The 22212-nt window shown below is 36.8% G+C and overlaps 1 protein-coding gene across 2 annotated transcripts; it reads left to right on the top strand.

The window, feature by feature from the left end:
* The first annotated feature begins 3905 nt into the window (after nucleotides 1-3905).
* fam83b (family with sequence similarity 83 member B) lies at nucleotides 3906-22206 on the top strand. 2 transcript variants are annotated; one of them, XM_051125317.1, is made up of 5 exons: nucleotides 3906-4043; nucleotides 7712-8205; nucleotides 15307-15471; nucleotides 19187-19311; nucleotides 19787-22206. In XM_051125317.1, the coding sequence occupies exons 2-5, from the start codon at nucleotides 7759-7761 to the stop codon at nucleotides 21831-21833; spliced, it is 2784 nt and encodes a 927-aa protein (XP_050981274.1). In that variant the 5' UTR covers nucleotides 3906-4043; nucleotides 7712-7758; the 3' UTR covers nucleotides 21834-22206. The 2 variants fall into 2 exon arrangements, with proteins under 2 accessions (XP_050981274.1, XP_050981275.1); XM_051125318.1 differs by lacking the exon at nucleotides 3906-4043 and adding an exon at nucleotides 10289-10381 and having other exon boundaries at nucleotides 8071-8205.
* Nucleotides 22207-22212: the final 6 nt, after the last annotated feature.

The following is a 22212-nucleotide window of genomic DNA, read 5'->3' as shown; positions in this document are numbered from 1 at the left end:
CAACCCATGATTCCATTGTGTGTGTTGCCATGACATGAAAAGAAATTTCATGAAATATTTAAGACAGTATCTGTTTTGTATGTGTGTGGCACCAATTCACATACACTGACAGTGCTGGGCAGATTACTTACAAACTGCAAACCATTACTGAATATAAATTTTGTAATGAAAATTATACTTTATAGTATAATGTGTTGGATTACATGTGTATTCTATAAATATGTTTTGACTAATTTTACATTACTTTTTGTCCCAAGATGTTTATCATTTACGACTATAGTGAAACTATAGTGTACAAACAATCACGGTAATTATGAAATCATAAAAATTAAAAAAGAACAAATAACTCCACAAAATTGGAAGACTTTCCAAATAATGAGAGCATTACCTCTGTCAGTGAGAAGATGAGAGCATATGTCAGAAATTGAAGACTTACTGCATACAGTATATGCATGCAAAAAATAATAGACAAAATAAGAATTAGGATGAATCAATAAATTATGAATAATGAACTACTATTGTGTGAATAATATAAAATCATAAAAAGTAATTGTAATCAGATTATGAACATTTTATACTCTAAGTACAAATACTTCATTTTTTTTTTAGAATTTGATTATATAATCTTGATGTAACCAGTTATTACATGTACATGTAGTCAGTTACTGCCCAGCACTGTCTATGGGTATATTTTTGTTGTAAATATATTTTACCGACCAATATACTGACAAATATTTTACTGATCAATATTCTAGCAGACTAAACATTGTATTAGGTTGAACGGTGAATGAACATGTCCACACACACACACACACATGTCTGGTTTATTATCTTTGTGGGGACTCTCCATAGGCGCAATGGTTTGTATACTGTCCACACTGTATTTTCTATCCCCTTACCCCAACCCTACCCCTAAACCTTACAGAAAATTTTCTGCATTTTTACTTTCTCAAAAAATCTCATTCTGTATGATTTATAAGCTTTTGTACCCATGAGACCTCAGTTTAGGTCCCCATCGTGACACAAGTCCCCATTAGTATGTGTGTATTCAGGTTTAAGTCCCCACCAGGATATATAAACCAAAAACACACACACACAAACAAACACACACAGAAAAATGGCTTTTATCAGCTTTATTCCACAAGGTTTTAGTCTAATTGTCATAAGTGCAATAACACATAGAAGCACACATTTATGAATTCAGAAGATGCTTTTATCCGAAGCAACATAAAAATCTATACATATTGTTGTGCTGTTGTACCCTGTGTCTGCAGATCAGCTTGAATTTGTTTGGAAGTTAATCAGGGTTCTTTATCCACCATTCGAACAGTCTTTCATTGTAATTTTACATTAATTTTGCTCTTCCGTCCATGTCCAGGGAGGTTCACCACAGTGCCATGAGCTGTAAACCTCTTGATGATATTGCACACAGTGGACACAGAAACATTAAGATCTCTGGAGATGGACTTGTAGTCTTCAGATTGTGCATGTTTTTCAAAATTTTTTCTCTCAAATTCACAGAAAACACTTTAAACTTCTTTCTTTTCTCTATGCTCAGTGTGACACACAACACAAAGGTTTTAATTGGTTGCAAGCGTGATTACTATATTGCTCACACCTGTTACTTGCCACAGGTGTGTCTAATTACAAATTACAGGAGCATCACATGCTTGAAAAGCAATTATTTCTTACAATTTTGGACATGGTGCCAATAATTTTGTCTAGTCCATTTTTGAGTTCTGTGTGAAATTTTATCAAGTTTGACTTCTCTTCTCTGTTTTTTTGTGTTGTTGCAGTGCAAACAAAAACAATAAGCATGTGAATACCAAAACATTTGCAGTTGGAACAATTTTCTGACAGAATTCCAAGTGTCGATATTTTTGGCCAAGACCGTATGATACTAATTGCATCTGTTGTTAAAATTAATGAAATATCATGCTAAATATCAAATTAATTTGTCAGAGAATGTCATACTCTTTTTGTACACATATTAATTCAACCTAGACAAGTTATAACACAGGCAAACTGTTCGTATATATTTTAAGATGACCAGAATCCCAGTTCAGCCCTTGTGCAACATAGTAATAGCAACATGAGTCAGACATATTCTTGAAAGGTTTCAATGGATATTAAAAAAAAAAAAAAAAAAAAAAAACTTTACATTGTAAGGTGAGAGCTAGACTTTTATGAGCCCCGATCCAATCACATTCTTTCTTAGCTTTTCTTACAAGTTATCCCGCCTGTTATTAATGACTGGAAATTTTGAGTCTTCTTTAGGACCATGGGAACGCAGGTAAACACTCCACAAACACTGAAATCATATCATTTAGGCAGATGAGTAAGATTATTTTCCATCATTCACACCAGGGATGCTTGCTGGAACAAGCCCACACGAAACGCGATATGGTTCAGGTGACGTATATTACAGTGTGGGCTTCTTGCATTAAGATTCCCTTCCGGATAACATTACTCAACTCTGATGCAGTTACCTTAAGGGACAGAAACCTGTTGTGAATGTGCTAATGTGCCTAATGTGGCCTGAAAGACTGCACCTGCTTCTGAAATCCTCAAGCCATAGCCAAACAATGCAGCCAAATGATATGCCTCTCTCCACTCAGAAAGGCCTCTGGTGTGTTTGTGACATACGCAAGACGTACCTGTGAGAAAGAAAGAATGCATTTCCTAAGCAAGAGGGGGTAATAACAGGGTTTTTCCCACTCTGGCATGTCAAATAAAGACATGGTGTTTGCTGCCAAATTCTGGGTTTTTAGAGTGCTCAACCCTGGTCACATGAATAACTAGTCAATAATTACACTGATTCAAGTTTCACAAGCCCTAAGTACATATACACATGAGTTTGAGACAGACTGTAAACATTTTTGACCAAATCATTAAAAAAAAAGTTGTTATTTCTTTACGGTCTTTGTCTCGCGTTGTTTGTATTCTGGTCTTTTGCTCGCATCACATTTGATTCTTTCAGCTGATCCCTCAAGACAAAAAACAAGTGCTTTTTTTCCATTGTACTGGAGACTCGGCAGCGCCTTCGAGCTACAACACCAAACAGCAGTCGCATGAAACACCGTCACACTACTTTATGTTCTGTCCACATCGAGAAGAGCAACAAAGCTTCGTGATAACCATTTAGTTACTTTCCTCAGAAAGGAAAAAAGAAACGGTTCTTCAGAAATGGTTTTCAATTCTAAATCCTACAAATGAATCACCACAATAACAAGGATTATGAAATGCTCACTTGCTCACATGCACAAAAGAGCATGTATGGGGGTAAACTGACAAAACCGCCCACATGAAAACTCCCTGTGTTCCTTCCACATTAAGCACTGTTGAATAAGCAGCGCACCCCACTGAAGTCGAGATGCGATTATTTATGGCAAGCGTGTGTGTCCCAGAAGCTTTTTGACAGTCTCCTTGATCTTTAGAGGCCTTTTTATAAAAGTTGGCAATTTGCAGACGACAGAGCCATAGTGTCAGGATTGTTTTGATAGATCAAAACATGCCTCCAAAAATAAATGAATTCATTCATAAAAAACGATGTCCTCTCAGTAAGACACCAACATTAGCATGCTTTGCCTTTCCACACGCTGTGAAGGACTAGATTTAGTACAACAAGAAAGGAGTTGTTGAAATATTGTACGTCACATTTACAAAACATCACCTCTGTCAGTGAGAAGACAATAGAAGTCAGAAATGTCAGAAATAGAAACTGTCAGCTTTATCTGAGTGAACTATGAACCCTCTGAAAGGATAGAAGCACAGGACGTAAGATAGAGGGGAAGAGGCGTGTCTTCGGTATGTCAGACAGGTTTACTGCCTCTGGCCAGTGAGACGCTCTCATTATTTGCATGTGAAAACTTGAGTCCCCACCCTTCACCAGGTTCTCAGCACTTCTCCTGTTCAGACACATTCAGGGTTTTTTTTTTTTTCAGAGACTAGCAAACCTCCTTGAGCTTGTGACATACCTCATCTGTCCTGATACAACACGGAATAAGAATGTTCAGAGACACAGCATGATGATTTCCTCTTAGGTAAGTAACTCTTTACAAGTGGCAAAGACTTGAATGTTGTACTCAGTGTTACTGAATGTAGGTACTGAACTGTTTGGATCTAGTGAAAAAGAAAGCTGCAGAGTACAGATGACAGGTTACTTGTATTGATTTTGAAAGTTACGTTTCAGTATTAAAGCACAATGTGAGTGCATGACACTGTGACAAACTAGTTCTGACAAGGTGTATAATGAACAAATAGGGTTCTCATGAACGGATAGTCTTTTTCTATACATGGATTTTAGTTCTAGTTTTATCTTTGGAATGTGCTGATGTCTTATGATCTCTAAGACGAACAAATATTAGAAAAGTTACCTTTTTTCCCTTTTTCTTTCTAAATGAAGTGTTTAGTGAAACTGTGCTTTTGCGAGCAAGATAAATTTACAAAATCTTTTATATACACATTATAAATCTGCTAAATCCTACACTACTGAAAATATAGTTATTACAGTAATACTCTTCTGTCACAGAACCACAAAATGAGTTGTTTTAACACCCAGCATTTAGTTTTGGTTGACTAAAACTGCCTTTGTTATTCAGTCAGCGTATTAATCAGCGTGTTAGAGCAGGTGGGGCTCCGAATGACTTTAAGTGTTGAATGCCAACCCCTTGTGAATGCTTTAGGCCTGTGGAGATCTCTGCACCTGCTGATCAAGTCAAGTCAAGTCGAATGGATTAATTATGCCTGATGGGATGAATCTAAAATAGGATGAACCTTAATGGATTCTGGGAAATTACTTTTTTAATGGCAACAAGGTTTTCTAGTGTGTGGTTTTTAACTGATTGCATATGTTACAGTTTTGTTCACCTGTGCATGTGTTTGTAACTTGTAGATATAGCATCTATAGCTAACTGACTTGAAAACATCAAACAGAAAGAGCAAATATTAGTTTCCAAATGAATGAACTGGTTGTTTCTGAAGAAATCTATGAATATGTATTAACTGAGTTGAGTAATTCATTATTTATTTTTTAGATTTACCCTATGATATACTATTAAATCCTTGATGTTGAAAAACAACACATCATTAGAAAGGACTATCGACAGCCTTAACTTGTTTCTTTAAAGTGCATAATTTCTGTGCCACTAGATTTTTTTTTTCCCTGGAAAGCATCATATTGGTTGTAAATATTTCATTACATTATAGTAAATGTTTTGACATTTACTGTTTTTTCCACCTACCGACTAGCTATTTTTAGTGACAGTTACAGCTTATGCAATTGGTTCAAACAGTTTGAAACAGTTTGTCTGAGTGACCATTAGCAGGCTTGAAGGGTCCTGCAACTATTGAGATGATTGGGATAACTTTATTTTTCTTCAGGGCTTATAGACTTACACAGCGGGCAACATTTAGAGAGTGTCAGCTAACTAAACTAACTGTCCTACACCGGCAAACATGATTAAGTTGGAAATGTAATGTTCTGTTTCTGTTGGCCTGACTCAGTAACAAAGCAGCACAATGCAATAATGTCAATACTTTCTCACATTTTCAGTCGAAGAAAAAATAATTACAGAGCAGTGAGTCACTCACAGTTTCATCATCAGCAGAACATGTTACATCTGGGGAGTTTTCTCACTGCTGTTGCTAAGTTTTAAATGTGTACTCATTAAAAAAATTTACAAAATATGTGTGAAATAGTAATTGACAAATCCGACAAAAATGATGTGCACTTACATGAGGTGTCATTTGTCACTATTCATTTCAGCAATCTAATAGCAATCTAATTTATTCTATATGCAGCAGGTACCCTGTTGAGCTCACACAACTAGCGTGTCTTGCCATAAATGTCATAAAAAACAGCTCAAATTCTAGTAATATGCATGCTAATAAATGACTAGTTAATAGTGAGAATTACACCTTTAAATAAAGTGTTACCGTTAACAGTAATACCAACCAAACACAATATATATGAAGAGCTCAGATGCAAAACCAGCTACAAGCCATCTCGGTCAAAAATGAGATAATGATACTGAGTGAATGCTCTTGACACATATTATACGTCCATCAAATAATTTTTCTTCAAACTTGCTAAAATACCAGCCTCAGCCCAATCAGAAGTACCGGTACTTACATAGAAACCTATACATCTGAGCCTGATAAAAATGCATTTTTTAAAGAAAGACGTCAGATGGATTTGGCTGGTTTTGCATCTGAACTCTTCATATATATTGAAATGTATTAAACATATACTTAATAAAAACAACAAAATATATGCCAATATCTTCTGTAAAATAAGTAAATTAGCCAATTTTGTTGAAATGAAGGATTGCAGAAATGAGTACACCCTTGATGTAATTCAGCAAATGTATAATATTCTCATACTTAGTATGTCCTCAAGAACTTTAAGTATACTGCTCTGATCCTTCTTGGCACTGAGGGTCACATCAGTCCTGTTTTTACATCTGTCCTGTTTAACTCATGGAGGGCCACCTTCTTTAAATGCCCTGGTCTTTGATTGGGAATTTTTGCTTAGCTTATCTCTACAGAATACCCCACAGCTGGTCAAAAGCGTTAAGACTGAGTGAAATACATGTCCACTGAAGGATTTTCACCTTGGGAGAATGAATATCTTTATTGTAATGCTGAAAAAATGTAAATGTAAATTTGTATTACATCACACAGTGTTGTGTGAATTCATAACAGCATTGATAAAGCACAACTCCCTCACACCTTCAGCACTCATACATCCAATTGACTTGGTCTCTTGAGACCATATTATGGATTCCCAGAAGTCTATATTTTGTAAATATGGGACTTGGAAGAGGTTAAATGAGTTTATTGTGCTTTGGCTACAGTAGGTAATTCTAGTGGTGACAACAACCATGGATGTCACTCCTGCAGGCTGCGTCGTACTCTGTGAGATAAAATGTCACTCTTTTCATAACTTTTGCCGGCTCTGAGACACTTGCATGGTATTTCTCCTGCTCTTTTTGTAGCAAAAATTCACTTATCACCAAATGAAAACTTAAAGTGAAGACCTGAATATTTCAGGAGCCTTGTCACAAGTCTATTGTTTTTGAATGTCAGTGCTACTTCTGCTATATTTTTACACTTAAAACAATAATTTGGTATTCCTCTTGTACCACTGTCCTCTATGTGCTAAGAAATAAGTCCCCTGGCAGTTTTCTCCCAAGTGGTTTCATTGTTGACAGCATAAAGTCTAAGTATGATTCAGTAGGCTATAAAACACCTTTAACTGTCAGGAAATTACTGTGTTTAGAAGTTTTATTTCAATATACTTACCTGTTGATCAAAAATAGTCTTAAATCTACACTTTTTTTTTGTTTGTTTTTTTAGCTTTTTTTTTTACTTTCAGGATACCAAATAAGTGTGGAGGAATAACATGTTCAAGCAAGCAGTTCTTGCAATGACACAAACCATGATAGCCACAGAGTTGAGACAAACTCAAGGCAGGACCTCATGCTCAAAGCTACAGTAATAATTGCTTTCTGAGTGATTTTGTAGAATAAAAAGTGTCTATAAGCCAGTGAAGACTGTTCTTTGAGGGTTTTATTGGAAAAAATTTGCATCAGTGCTTTAAACCAAAAAACTAAAAATGTGTAAAGCTTGCTATTTTGCATGAATCTAAGTTGTTACAGAATATTGTTGCTGTACAGAATTGCTGAACATCATGTGTGTTGTTTCCTAGGTGGAAAAGGCTGTACAGCGTTTTGAGGGATCCAAATCAACACCGTGATGGAATCCAATTTTTCACTGCTGTCCTCCTCAAAGGGAGAGTTCAAGGCGGAAGATTACATACAGCCGCATTACAAGGAAGCGTATCGGTTAGCCATCGACTGCCTAGTCAAAGAGGGAGAAGCTTCTTATCGAAATTTCATCAAAGAGGAAGGCATATGCAGTTTTCTCTCTGAGGAGGAAATCAACCACATTACTGAGAGCGCTGTGCAGCCCCCCACCAGCAACCACTCAGAGGAAGTGGACTGTCCTCAGGACGACACATCCTCCACGGGCACGTACTGGCCCACTCACTCTGACACTGACCCGCCAAACCTGGATTTAGGCTGGCCAGAATTCCCGCACAGAAGGCTCGAGACCAACATAGACCTGCTGTTCCACCCGCCAAGGCAAAACAATCCCACTATCAAAGAAGTGATCCGCAAACAAATACAGGATGCCAGGCAGGTAATGTTGATAAAACACCATGCAGAAAGGGGTGTAAATAAACGCCTCTTTGAAACCAGTCCTTCTGTAGATCATGTGCTTTTGAACTGCATTGAGACACGCATAGCTGCACGCATAAGTAGACGTAGCTCAAGAATGCCCTAGAATCAAACTGAGCTTTTGAATGGTGTTGGTAACAGATCTGGTTGGTAATTGAAGGATTGTAGGTTCAAAGCCCACAAGGGGTGATCCATGAACTTGCATCACTGTGCCCTTGTAGAAAGCACTTAACCTCAGGTTGCTCCAGGGAGACTGTTTCCACAATCGAAGATGGTGCAGCATGTTGATAAGGTTACTCTTGGGAAGATTTGTTAGATTGTCACCCTATTGAGTATGCCATAAATAAATGAGCAAATCTTTGAAAGTCCCGAAAGGCTAATAGAGTGCACCGTCGGATTTTGCATGTCCCATTCATTTTCTACATAGATTAATTGATTTTAAGCAATATTGTTAAAGGCCTACCATGAGCTCCAAAGTTCAAGCAATGAAAAAAGCTTCTGTGGAAGCCACAAGTCTGTGTTTATTTTCTCATTTCCAGTGAAGAGCTACACTACCCTCGTTTCTGAAGCAAAAGCTATCGTCAAACAGTTTTCATATTTTTGTATACATTTAAAGATATTGCATTCACTGTAAACCTATAATCAATGACTTAAGTCATAGTTGTATTTGTATCAGTGTTTGTTATTTAATGCACTGTTCACATATACTTTGTCATTCGCAAAGCTTCATGGAATGAGTAGTTAATTCAAAAACTTTGATAATTTAAATTAGTGTTTGTTTTGTATTTTTTAATTGGGTATGGACAAAACAAAACAAAACAAAAAACATAAAAAGTTAATTTTTTAATGTTTTATTTATTAGGCTGGTCATAAGGCTGGGTATTACAGGGTATGTTTTATGTAATATGAATAAATAGTTTTCCTCAAATAAGGTCAGTGGTAGTACTTTGACCTCTGTGGCCAAAAGTTATTTTCTAGGCATCTTCTAGAGTGATTTGTTATTGTAGCGTGCTATTTTTCTTTAGGGCCTAATAGTAACAGATCAAGGCTACATGAGTAGAGATTTTTTAAATGTGGAGATACAAAGTTTGTCTTTGATCTTCACTGGAATCACCTATCATATAGATATGCTTTTCTTCAGTGTTCAGCCTTGCAGTCAGCTTCTACCTTTAGAGTGAAGTGAAAATTTCCCCTAAAGACATGCCTTTCTAAATAAATTATGTTAGCACGCTACATGAAAACAACATCATAGAGGCTCTCAGAGTACACTCTGTGGCTCAAATAAAATCCATTTTTAGTTACACCATTTTCGTCTCTTCAGTTGGATGCAATTAGCTAAGGTTTGACATGCATGACACCTTGGAATTAAAGCCTTACATTTAGCTAATTACCGCTAAATTGAATGTTTTGTAATTGTGGTCACACTTTATTTTAAGGTCCAATTCTCAAACTATTAACTACGACTTTGCCTCAATAAACTCCTAATTTGCTGCTTTTTAATAGTAAGATATTTGTCAAGTTAATCTACTGGTTAGGGTTAGGGATGTAAAATATGATCATGTGCTTTATAAGTACTAATAAACAGCCAAAATGTTAATAATAGGCATGCTAATAAGCAACTAGTTAATAGTGAGAATTGGTCCCTATACTAAAGTGTTACCTAAATAAATAAATAAATAAGTACATTTCAAAGTGACATTATTTTCATGACAAGTATATTCCGCATATTGGTTTTACTTCAAATTCCCATTATTCTTGATTGGATAATCATTTAAAATTATATGTATTTATGTATAAGAGACAGTACAAGATATTCTGCCATGATGGTTGAACATTTTCTAAATTGAATCATATATCATATATATATTTTTTCCTCATTAAAGTCAGGATGTAAGTGACAGGAAGCAACAGATTGTTTCTTTCAAACTGTGATATACGGCTGCATGAAACAAATGTTTGAAAAAGAAAAAAATGTAGGGCATCTGTTGTTGATTGGACGGACGCATTCTGACTGAAATTCAGACTGAATATTTTCTTGCTTGCAGTCAGTTGTAAGAAAATGGGCAGAGTTTAAGCAGAAGAAATGAACAGAGAAGTCCTACATCTTTCAACAGAGAGAACGTTGTTTTCACTAGAAGGTACAATTATGACATAAAAAAAAAACATAAATCACATCTGCATGGATGTATCATTCACAAACTGTTCAATGACATAATTTTAGAAAGTAGAGTGTATTTCCATTTCATGCTGACTTTAAGATAATGAAAATTATATTTTTTGGTTGCACTTTACAGTACAGTACAGTACTGTATGTGCACTTGCAGTGTAGTAGCCGAAGGAAGTACTGAGTAATATAAATAAATTATATGGGCTTACCTGGTTAGTACCTAGTCATTACACAGTTAATATAATTCCTATACACTGTAAAAAAATAAAAAAACACAATTTGTTGAGTCAGCTTAAAATAATTTGTTACCCTGCTGCCTTAAAATTTTAAGTTCAGTCAACTAAAATAAGTTTATTCAACTTGAAATGTTAAGTTGTACTAAGTAACAACTTAGATATTTGTGTTTGCTAAAGTGGGTAAGTAACCCAGCTGCCTTAAAATTTTAAGTTGATTCAACTCAAATATCTAAGATGTCACTTAGTATAATTTAACATTTCAAATTGAATAAACTTTTTTTTGAGTTGACTGAACTTAAAATTTTTAGGCAGCCAGGTTACAAATTATTTTAAGTTGACTCAACAAATGTTTTTTTTTTTTTTTTTTTTTTTTACAGTGTATTAACTGTACTAGTATGTATATGCAGAACAGGACTGTAAAAAGTGCCACTGATTGATTTTTTTTTCTTTCCCATTATGGTAATGAGGATTGGGGGTTGAATGTGCTCAATTTGTCATGATACGATTTCTTGTTTCTTTCTTTTTGATTTTGGAGTTAAACTGACTCAGAAAAATAATTTACCAGTATAGTGAATGTTGGATTTTTTGTTTTTCCTTTTGTTTTTCTGTGGCTGAATACCATTTTTAATGAGTAGGTGTCCATCATCTTGTATAAGTCATTTGATACAGGGCACTGATGAGAACAGCATCGTTGTCTGTCAGAGCAATAAACCTCTGCATTGTCACATGAGTATAGGAAAAGTGCCAACCATTTTACTGCCCTGTCTGTTCACCCTGTGAGTCCCTCATAATCACAGAGGAGGCTATAGATTGATTTCCTTTAAATCACAGCTTTTGAAAGCAGCCCCACAGTTGTGACGTCTTGAACTCTTGCTAAAGATGTGATAAGGCCAGGTACATCACTTTCTCCCTCAGGCATCAGTCATGTACAAATTACAGCAGTCTCTCCCCAGCAACAGTGGCAGCTAAACTGTGCTGAACAAACACTGAGCAAACAGTGGAACTAGTTGTGCAATATGCAATGCTGAAATGATCGCTCTCTTTGCAGTTGATGAGACAGGAGTGGCAGTAACATCTAGGTGTGCCTATGAGAACATTTTTGTCATGCAGTGAAAGCCCTACTGCTGGGGTGTGGAGCAGTCTTTATTAGTTATAAGTGAGAAAGCAATGCCTCCTTTCTGAGCAATGCAGTCTTCTTTGTATTTTGATTATGAAAGATGATTAAAGCCCTTGCTCATATTATAATGAGGCCGCACGTCTAAGAGCTTCTATTGAACACATGGTACACTGATGGACTGAGAAAGATGGTTGTGATTGAGAACAATATTGTCAACATGTGCTCTCATTAATCCGTTGTTGGCTGAGCTTTATTGTTGTGACAACAATAGCTAAAACAGGAAGTGTCATGTCATTTGATAAAGCATTGGAAGTCGCAACAGAATCCAGAATCTGTGTTTCTCTTAAAGGGGTCATCGGATGTTAAGTTCACTTTTACATGTTGTTTAAACATTAATGTGTGTTGGCAGTGTATGTACAAATCTGCCCTATAATGATAAAAATCCATGCAGTGGTTTTTAATTAATCTGTAAAAATAATATCCCCTTTTTCAAATCGAGCCATTCTCAGATGCCTGTCGTTGTGGCGTCACACCCACAGAGGCCGCTCCCACCATAGTTGATTGACATGAGCATTTTACCTCAGATCAGCTGTAACAGTCCGCCCTCTTTGTTTCGATGCTGGAGCAGGAATGTAAGTTAGACAAGTATATCTCCGATTGAGCGATTGAGGTGTTGTGTTGCTGGATGTAATAATGAACATAGTGGTCGTCATTTACTCCCGACATCTGAGCCGCTGAAGATGCAGTAGATTACATTTGTTTGTGAAGGGAATGCACCTCCCGATCTACATATATCCGTCTATGTTCGCGCAAATCATTCATGATCCAGCTTCACTTACAGCAGAAGTGAGTATAAGGGTTTTTTTTTATGAATCTTTGCGATCGCCTTTCCTAATAATGTGCTAGTTAGCAAGTTTGGTGAACGCGGTAAATGCGGCTAAAGTAAACATGCTTGTCACTCCACAGAGAGAAGAAAGGGGCAGGGCGAGCAGAGCTCATTTGCATTTAAAGCAGCCTCGACCAGAATGAGATGATTTTTGCAGAGCTGATTTTGGCAAGGTAAAAAGGGTGTTGTTTTACATGACAATTGAGAATTTTTAACCAAAGTATATTATAGATAAGTATATTAAGACCCTAAAGAATCATATAAACTTGTGGAAAATGGGCATCCGATGACCCCTTTAAAACATATTTTTGAGTGGAGAAGACCACTGAGTTCTGAAAGGTTTCATAACAAATATGTGATCATTACTTGGTATTACATGATAATTTACAATCATTTACAAAAAATATTTTTTGAAAATATTGAAAATTGCAAGCTTCCAACATGCATTACGGCATTATAGATTTTAATGTTACTGTTACTGTTATAGGCTTATTAGTTTGTTGTTTGCTGACAAATCAAGTCAATTTCATTTTTAAAGCACTTTTTACAATATAGCTGTTTTAAAAGAGCTTTACAAAAAATCATGATGTTGATGTTTAAAATATCTTAATATAGTGACATTTACCAGATTAGAGCTGGACTGAAAATACATTTTTTGATATCCACCTTTTTTTTTTTTAAATTATTCATTTGTTAATTCATTTTGTGGTGATATTGAGAATTATGAAACCTGTGATGTGTTGTTTGATTTATAACAATTTGGTGTAGTGACAAATCTAATGACAATTTTAATGTTATTTTTGTCATCGCTTTTATTTGGTATAAGATGATGCTCAGAGAAAATTGTAATTGCCTTCACACTCTGCAAAAAGTGTTAGTTGTTACCTTAAAGAGCTACTTCCACCTGGTTTATACTATAAAAATGTAATAGACAGATTTGTTGGCATAATTTGTATTTAAGTTGATTCAGTGATGTCAATATTTTTAGGTTACCAGTGCAAGAAGCATGACGTTTTGCATGTGAAGAAATTGAAATGTTCTCAAAATCTTAATACTGTAGACCATGGATCACGTTTCATTTTTTTTTCTTCCAGTGCAGAGCAGAGCCAGTCAGACCTTTTTGGCGACACAGGCAACCACCTAGAACAACGTCTCATGAGGGCGTGGATTTACCAAACCAATTTCAGTGTGCTGAATGAACTGCACCTCGTGTGGCTCTGGCGCTCTGATTACATGTACTCCCTAGAGTAGACTCACAGCAATGAAACACTTGAGCAATGTATACAGTATCTTGTCGGCTGTGTTTTAGGGGAAGGTCTCATTTAGGGTGACAAATGATATCGACTGATATACTGGCCTCTGCCAAACCAAGATTCAATTAAACTGAAGGTGGTTTAAAATTGTGTAGACAACAGAACATCATACAATGAAACATATCGACAGCACATCAGCAGTGTGAGGTTCCCGGGTGTTTTTTTGTAGATGTGTTGATGGGTTTTTGCATAAAATAGTAGAAGCAGGTGTGAGAAATGTCTTTTTTTCTTGCAAGCTTTTAAAATCATAATTGCCATTATATATTTAATTGTATTTCTAAGTGCAGTGTTGCATATGCTTTTCTTGTATGTGCGTTTTCAGAACAAATGAATTTTAAAAGCAGTAAAAATATATTATTAGCTTTGATTGTGCCTGACAGTAATAAAGCCTTTTCAGTATTTCAATGGCACAAGAACAAGTAAATTAGAAAGGATGAATGGCTCCTTAAGATGCAGATGAGAAGAGACACTTTGAATAACAATGCATGAGGACTCTCTGTGTGAGCCATCGATGAAAAGTACAACATGTAGGAAAAACATGGGTTGTTATTATTATGTCTACATAAACAAGATATAAGTGAAACTGAAGGCTTGTTTATTTTAAGTGTCCTTATTTTATAAAACAGAAACTGTTTTACCCCTGTTAGGCACTTTTTGAAAGGTCATGGTAAAAATGTATCATAAAGCGTCTCATGGCTTATTGCTTGATTCGAAATACAAAACTGTAAAAGGTCAGACAAGTTTATTCATTGTATAGCATTGCTCATACTGACGTGGTTTCATCAAATTCTGTTGAATTCTTTATTTAATCATGTGTTAATCAGCACATGTGGTACAGGGTGTGGTGAGCTAAGACTTACCCTAAGACTCATTGTCATTCACCATTAACGGAACAACTTCAGCCTGTCAAGGCTTGAATCATGGAATGTCGCTCAACCTGAAAGACAGATGCTAGAACTAAATCTTTTAATAATGCAAACCGTACAGTCTTCTCCCCTGACTTCTTTCTGTTTAATACTAGGGAAAATGCCCAAAAAAATACATATAATCCCATGTCGGTTTCATGAAAGCCGCTTTCAAGTTATTGAAATAAACCTAGATGTGTTGTGTTTTTTTTTTTTTTTTAATATGCAGGAAAATGAAGGGTGCCGTTTTAATAAACTGAAGCAGCTTCTGGGCTGGCACCTCTGGTTCACACCTCTGCTTTGTTCAGCTTTGTTGTAACTGACAGGGATGTCACTGATTTAAGAGAATATCAGAGACAGTCTGTTCTGAAAGTAAATGCTCAAAAATCTTCTGAGACTGATGTTTCTATTATGTTTTCATTTTTTTATGTCTATACAGGTCATAGCAATTGCGATGGATGTTTTCACCGACGTGGACATCTTTAAAGAAGTGGTGGATGCCTCAGTCAGAGGTGTTCCTGTCTATATTCTGCTTGACCATTATCACTTCAAAAGCTTTCTCAATATGATAGAAAAACAGGACATCCAAATCCAGAAACTCAGGGTAAGTGTCCATATTCAACTGTATATTGTCTTGAAGTCATGCCAGAATCAAAATGATTTCTATCCCAAAACAACTTAACATATTAACACGCTTTTACAAAACAAAGACATGCAAAAAATAAATAAATAAATAAAATTAAATAAATAAAATACAGAAAAGGATAAATATTCCAAAACATCTTATGTTATGTTTGGTCTAGTGCAAGTGTGGCGACTCCGGTCATGGAGAGCCGCAGCCCTGCAGAGTTCAGCTCCAACTCTAATAAAATCTCACCTGCCTGTAGCTTCCTAGTAACCCTTCAGACCCTGATTAGCTTGTTCAGGTGTGTTTGATTAAGGTTAAAGCAAAACTCTGCAGGGCTGCGGCTCTCCAGGACCGACGTTCGCCACCCCTGGTCTAGCGGTATGATTCTTGCCTTGCTTTGTATACACCTTTTATTAAGCCTACTGCATATCAGTGGATACATATCAAAAAAGTATTTGGTTGCATTTCATTGTGTGATTTCAATTGAAACACAATGGAGCGAAGTGCAGTGCGTGTCTGAGAGGGATACAGTGTCCCGTTCTGCTCTAGATGAAGAGAACTGCTGCTCTAGATGAATATGTCGCCTCTACCATTGACAAGAGGGAAGCATATTGCTAAAGGAGACAGAACGTGTGTGCTAATGTATGAACCATATGGAAAATGGAGTGAATTGACAAACAAACTGTCAAAAAGTTTTCTCGACTGAGTGCGCTCGCTAAAGGAGACAGAACGTGTGTGCTGGATCAAAACGTACTTTTTGTACTGGAGCATATGGAAAATGGAGTGAATTGACAAACAAACTGTCAAAATGCTGTTCCAGATCATTCAAGCCCAAATTAAGAGCTGAGCACACACAAACCAATGCTACAGTGTCATGTGTGTTGCCTTGATGGTGTTTTACACTGTAAAAAGTTAACCTGTGCAGTTGTTGCTTTAAGAAAGTTTTTCTGTGTGACACTACCTATAATTCTAATTTTGTTGTTATAACCTAGTTCAATCAAGATAATGTAACATAAAATGAGAGAATGTTATTTCAACTTAAGATGTTGATGTTTTATTGAAAATAATCAAGTTTGAAGTCACCATTGTGGAGATAAGCATGGGAAGGAGGGAAGGAAGGAAGGAAGGAAGGAAAGAAGGAAAGAAGGAAGGAATAAATAAATAAATAAATAAATAAATACATACATACATACATACATACATACATAAAACAACTGCACACCTAATTTTGCCATAACTATGCTAAAAAGGTTTTCTGTTGTCCTGAGAAAAAGACATTGATTTTATACTTGCACAATTGCAGCTTTTGAGCCCTTGAGCGGGACCTTCCCAAGGGACAGCAACTGTTCATCTGTGACCATGTTGATTTAAGAGCTCAGAAATACGGGTGTCCAAGGCAACAAATGAAATATTTGTTATTAGATACATATATATTTGATTCCTGCGTGTGACCAGATTTCCTCATTTATCTGCATTATATTCTTCTAGATGATGGCTGGGGCTGATGTCAGTGTAAAAACTTTGACTGACAGAACGCATAACCAGAAAAACAAAACGTCAACAACAGTCTGCAAACCTGTCATGCTGTTGCTCTTGTTACTTTTACAGAGCTCTGCTCTCTCAGAACTTGTCTTCCCTTGTTCAGGGCAACAAAGTAAATGAAAGCTGTTTCCACAGAGTCGTTCTTTGAGAAACTTAAACATATACATGACCAAAGAAAGAAAAGTAGAAAATGTCTTCTATATGACTGATTTCAACTAAATACTGTCTTTGTTCTTTGTAAGAAAGTCAGGTAACCCTTTATTCATTTATATTTACATAACATTCAGATATTTAGCAGACACTTTTATCCAAAAATCGTTTTTATTCACACAGACTTTCTTGTCAAATATGACGACACCTGGAAATATGTCATGCACTGATGACGAAGCATATAAAAAAGCTCTGAACTGGAAACACTGTCCCTCCCACTTCTTCCCAGAGGGCATTAACTATTATTATATGAAAAACAAGCTACAATTATGATTCTTCTCACCACACCTCACTAAGTGTTATCATCAGGGTATTTTTCTGCTACTGACATTTTTTGAATGTCTGTTAACTCGGTATATTCAAATGTCACCACACAGTGTAGCAACAGCTACTGAGGCAGATCCTGAAACTTCAATGGTTGATTTATTAAGTTAAATTTAAATTCAACAGACTTTCCTTACTACAGACACATTTCATTTTCATTTTACATGCCCACTATCATCAGTGTTGTTTAGGTGCACACAGATGGTACATAGACACTTTAACAGTTTTGTCGCTTTAACAGCAGTGATAAAAACTGACCCTTTGCCCTTAACAGACAGACTTACTGTCACTATCATTGTTTGCAAAGCAATAATTGACGTTTGTTTGCCTTTTATTTTCTTTTTGCCAAACAGACTCAACAATGTCTCTATATAATTTCGCACAAAATCACACACAAAACAGGATTTTCACAGGGGAAAAAAAAGTTAGACAGGACTTTTTCATCGGGAATTGTTTGAATAAAAAGTACATCTTAAAAAAAAGAAAGAAATAAGGTAGTTGAAGGATAGGGGTTCAAAATGTAAGAGGGAATCATCACATCAGCAAGAAGGAAAATGATTTCAGAGGCGGGAGTTTTATTGCATCAGACAGATTATATTCACTAAGGACAACCAATCATATTTTCATTAATACTTTTAAGAACGCTCTCAGAACAAAACAAATTTCAATTGAATTCAAATTCTGGTAAAACGTTCGATTAGGGATTATTCACTATGAACAAGTTGCTTATTAGTACTTATAAAGCACATATTAATGCCTTATTCTGCGTGACCATATTTTGTATCTCTTAATCCAACACCATACCTAAACTTATTAACTACCTTACTGTTAATAAGCAGCAAATGAGGAGTTTAAGGGAAAACTCTTAGTTAATAGTAAATATGTGTCTCCTAATCTAAAGTGAAATTAAAATTTAAAATAATTGAAATTTGAAAATAAAATTCTTAATTACATTTAAACATTCAGGCTTGTGGTACTAAAGGATACTGTGATACTAAATGATGTTTCATTAGCAAAGTTATGAAGGAGCACGTTCAAATAATCAACCAAGCTCATTCAGGTAAATAACATAATTAGTACAATAGTTAATTTACATACAGCCAACCTACTTTTGTCAGTTTTCTGGCATCCCTTCTCCACCCAAACTCCTCACTACTAATTATTCCTATCCCAGCTTAGGATAGTCGTGGAGATCTTTGGGTTTGGGCAAAATTCCAAGCTCAGAGTCCTCCCCTTGCCAACACGCCAAATATGCATACGTGCTCCATCTGATTATATGTAAATATGAACACAGTATTTAACTTGTCTTATCACATTTTGGTTATGAACGTTTATGAAGACAAATACGTGTTCTGTATGATAGAATGGGCACCGATGACTCATGCACAGTAAGAATTTTGTAATTTTTTTAAGGATTTATTTTCAGAATTTTTATGCCTTTATTTCAGATAGGACAGTAAGTTGACAGGAAGCAAAGTGGGAGTGAGAGAAGGGGGGCGAGATTGAGCAAGGTCCCCGAGCTGGGACTTGAACTCGGGACGCCCGGGCTATCATCGCCGACACAGTAAAAATTTGAATTATAACTAAAATGTATCTAACTTTTTTCTCTTAATAGAATATGAGGATACGCACAGTGAAAGGCCAGGAGTATTGTTGCAGATCTGGGGTAAAGTTCAATGGAGGAATGGGACAGAAATTTCTTCTTGTTGACTGCCAAAAAGTGTTTTTTGGATCATACAGGTGAGGTGGCATAATTCATTTATTTATTGTAATTTTTGTTATTATTATTTAATTATTGTTAATTATTTTTAATTAATGTTATTACCCCCCCCCCCCGTCACAATTGAACGTACAAATTTCATTGCATTAGATTAAACTATTAAACTATTTTAAAAAAATGAACATAAAAAAAAAACAAAATAAAAACATTTTTATTTTATTTTTTAAGTTAATTTTGAATATTTTGTAAACATGTATGTTTTTTAATGTGGCTTATGTGTCCATATATACATCTCACAGCCACTTTATATAAGGACTCCAAAAACATTTAACATATGTCAACAAACAAGCACAAATTGCTGGCTTCCAAGAAGCGTTTTTCAGATGATTGCAGTCATTTATACTTTACCCAAGATAAACTGCATTCCAACACGCTTGCATATGTTGCTGAGATTGAATTTAATAACTATGTTTATGTTCATTTCTTGTTTGGCAGCTTCATGTGGTCCTACGAGAAGATCAACCTCAGCATGGTTCAGGTTATAACAGGCCAATTAGTGGAGACTTATGACGAGGAATTTCGGACTTTGTATGCACGATCGACAGTCCCAGCTCAGTTTCAGACTGCCAGCATGAGCCAGTGCGAGACAAAGCCCAGTGGGAAAATGGATGGTTATATGATTCATTCCAGCAACCCTTTTGAAAGGAAAGATCATTTAAGGCATACGCTTGACGCTGTTTACCGGCAAGCCTGTGAAAGGAGATCAGGATTTTCGGCCCTGAGAGAGGTTGAAGAAAGACCACTTGTTACACCGCATGCTCGATTGCTTCAAGAAACATCAGAGTTTTACAAAAGACACAGCTATGCAGGAGAGCGGCAGGAGCCTGTGTATCTGCCAAAATTACCCATGTATGGCTCCAGTAATTGGAACGTGGCGGCAGAGAGCAACCGTTATAGTGGTTTCCCCAACAACACAGACAACCAGTATGAAAGTTACATCATCAACCCGATGTTCAGAGGCTCGAATGCGCGCCAATCTTACCACGGCCACGACAAACAAATTCTCAACATGAGGCAAAACATGCCCAGTTTAGCAAGCACTTCCAAGTCTTTCCTTCGGACATGGAGAATAGAGTCTTACCTCAACAATAACAACGATGCACCTTACGGAGAGAACTATGACTATCTCGACCAATTTGAGGAGAATAAAATGGGTCCTCCACAACACTCTCGCATCAGGTCATCGGTTGTTTTCACATCCACCATACCAGAACAACCGGAAACGAACAGCTACTCCAATAATTCAGTGCCCTCCAGCCAAGATCCAGCACGAATTCAGTCAAACGCTCAGATGTATTCTTCAGCGCAGTGGAATCAGACAGCTCAGCATGATGACTACATGCTAAAGAGGCGCAGTATACAGATTTTGGAAAACTCAGGAAGTAACTCAACCTATAGCTCCGGACGGGATGCATTATATGCAAGTTTAAACAGAGCCAAAAATAGATTTGTACAAAGAGAGCATGACTACCAGCAAGAGGACCGATACAAAAGGCACAGCTTGGCCGATCCCAGGTGCAATACATATAACAGTGACGTAAACGAGCCCTCTAGTACGTACATGTACGCATCTTTACCTAGAAGACAGAAAATCGGCAACGTGTCTGCAAACGAGAATCCCAGAAAAGACGCGTACACACCAAATTTCAAAGAGGACCAGAGGTCTTTCTCTCATCATGATTTCAAAAAGGCAGATGAGAGCACAACTACCTCAGGAAACATATGGCAAGAGCCTCCCTCGAGAACTGTGTCGGCAACGCTGCTGGACAGAGAGGACAGTCCGCCTTCGAAACCGAACAGCGCATCATCGCAGCGCTTCTTGAAGAGGAGCACCAAGAAAATAAAATCCCTTCTGAACATCCCGCAAAAGGGGGACAGCTCAGTGAAGGGAAAGAACGCAGAAAGTCTTAAAATGGGAAGCAGCACTGATACGATTCTCTCAGATTATGATGACACCGCGCAGGGCAAGAAACGCCACGGTAGTACTGCCAATTCCACCAAGTCCGTAGAGAGCAGCAGACTGAAGCGAGATAATGCGAAGATCCCCGGAGCTGAGAATCACTCTCCTGGCCTGGTGGGAGAGACATCTGCGCCTCGGTTCAGCACAGAAGAGCTTCATCCCTCTAACACACCAGCAAATGCAGAGACTACCAAAACACAGGAACAATCCACGGTCGTTTCTCAGAATGAGAAGAAAGACTCGACACTAACCAGAACGGATCTGTTGTCAAAGCAACACGTTTCAGCAAACAGGCTGTATAGCAGATTTGAGCCGCTTTGCTCATTTGAAAGCAGGCATCAGCCAGCCTATGTACCCGCACAGAGTCACATAAGTGAGAAAACAAGGAATTCCGTCTTTCTAAGAAGACAGCCGATGAATGACCATAGCAGTTATACAAATCAGCAGACGCAGGGACATGACAACAGATTTGGCCGTTTCATTCAAAGGGTTGGAAATTTAATACACAAGAATAAGTACTAAAATAACTCGTGAAAGGACATCGAAGCTGAAGCGTGTCATTTCTGCACCACTATATTGACCAAATAGAACTGCAAAAATTGCACAAATAAGTATTTTCAAACAGGGTTAACAAGTGCTATTCTCTACCTTTCAATGGTCACACTAACAGATAGTCCTGCCCGTAGCTAATGCCAAGCTTCTTATGTCAGACTGTCTCTGACTGTCTCTAGAAAGTATTTTAAGATCCAAAAATGACACATTTTGGCTTTGAAAATGTGCAACAGTGATGTTTACTTGAATGCATTATTGCTAATGCCAGTGTTGAAGGTTTGCAATAGAACTGGTGAAAAATGCTGCAAGCACTGTTACACTGATACTTTGTAGTAGGTTCTGTTTTATT

This window comes from Labeo rohita, chromosome 13 (assembly GCF_022985175.1).
Source record: "Labeo rohita strain BAU-BD-2019 chromosome 13, IGBB_LRoh.1.0, whole genome shotgun sequence".
Classification (NCBI taxonomy): domain Eukaryota; kingdom Metazoa; phylum Chordata; class Actinopteri; order Cypriniformes; family Cyprinidae; genus Labeo; species Labeo rohita.
This window is presented reverse-complemented; position numbering and strand designations above follow the sequence as displayed.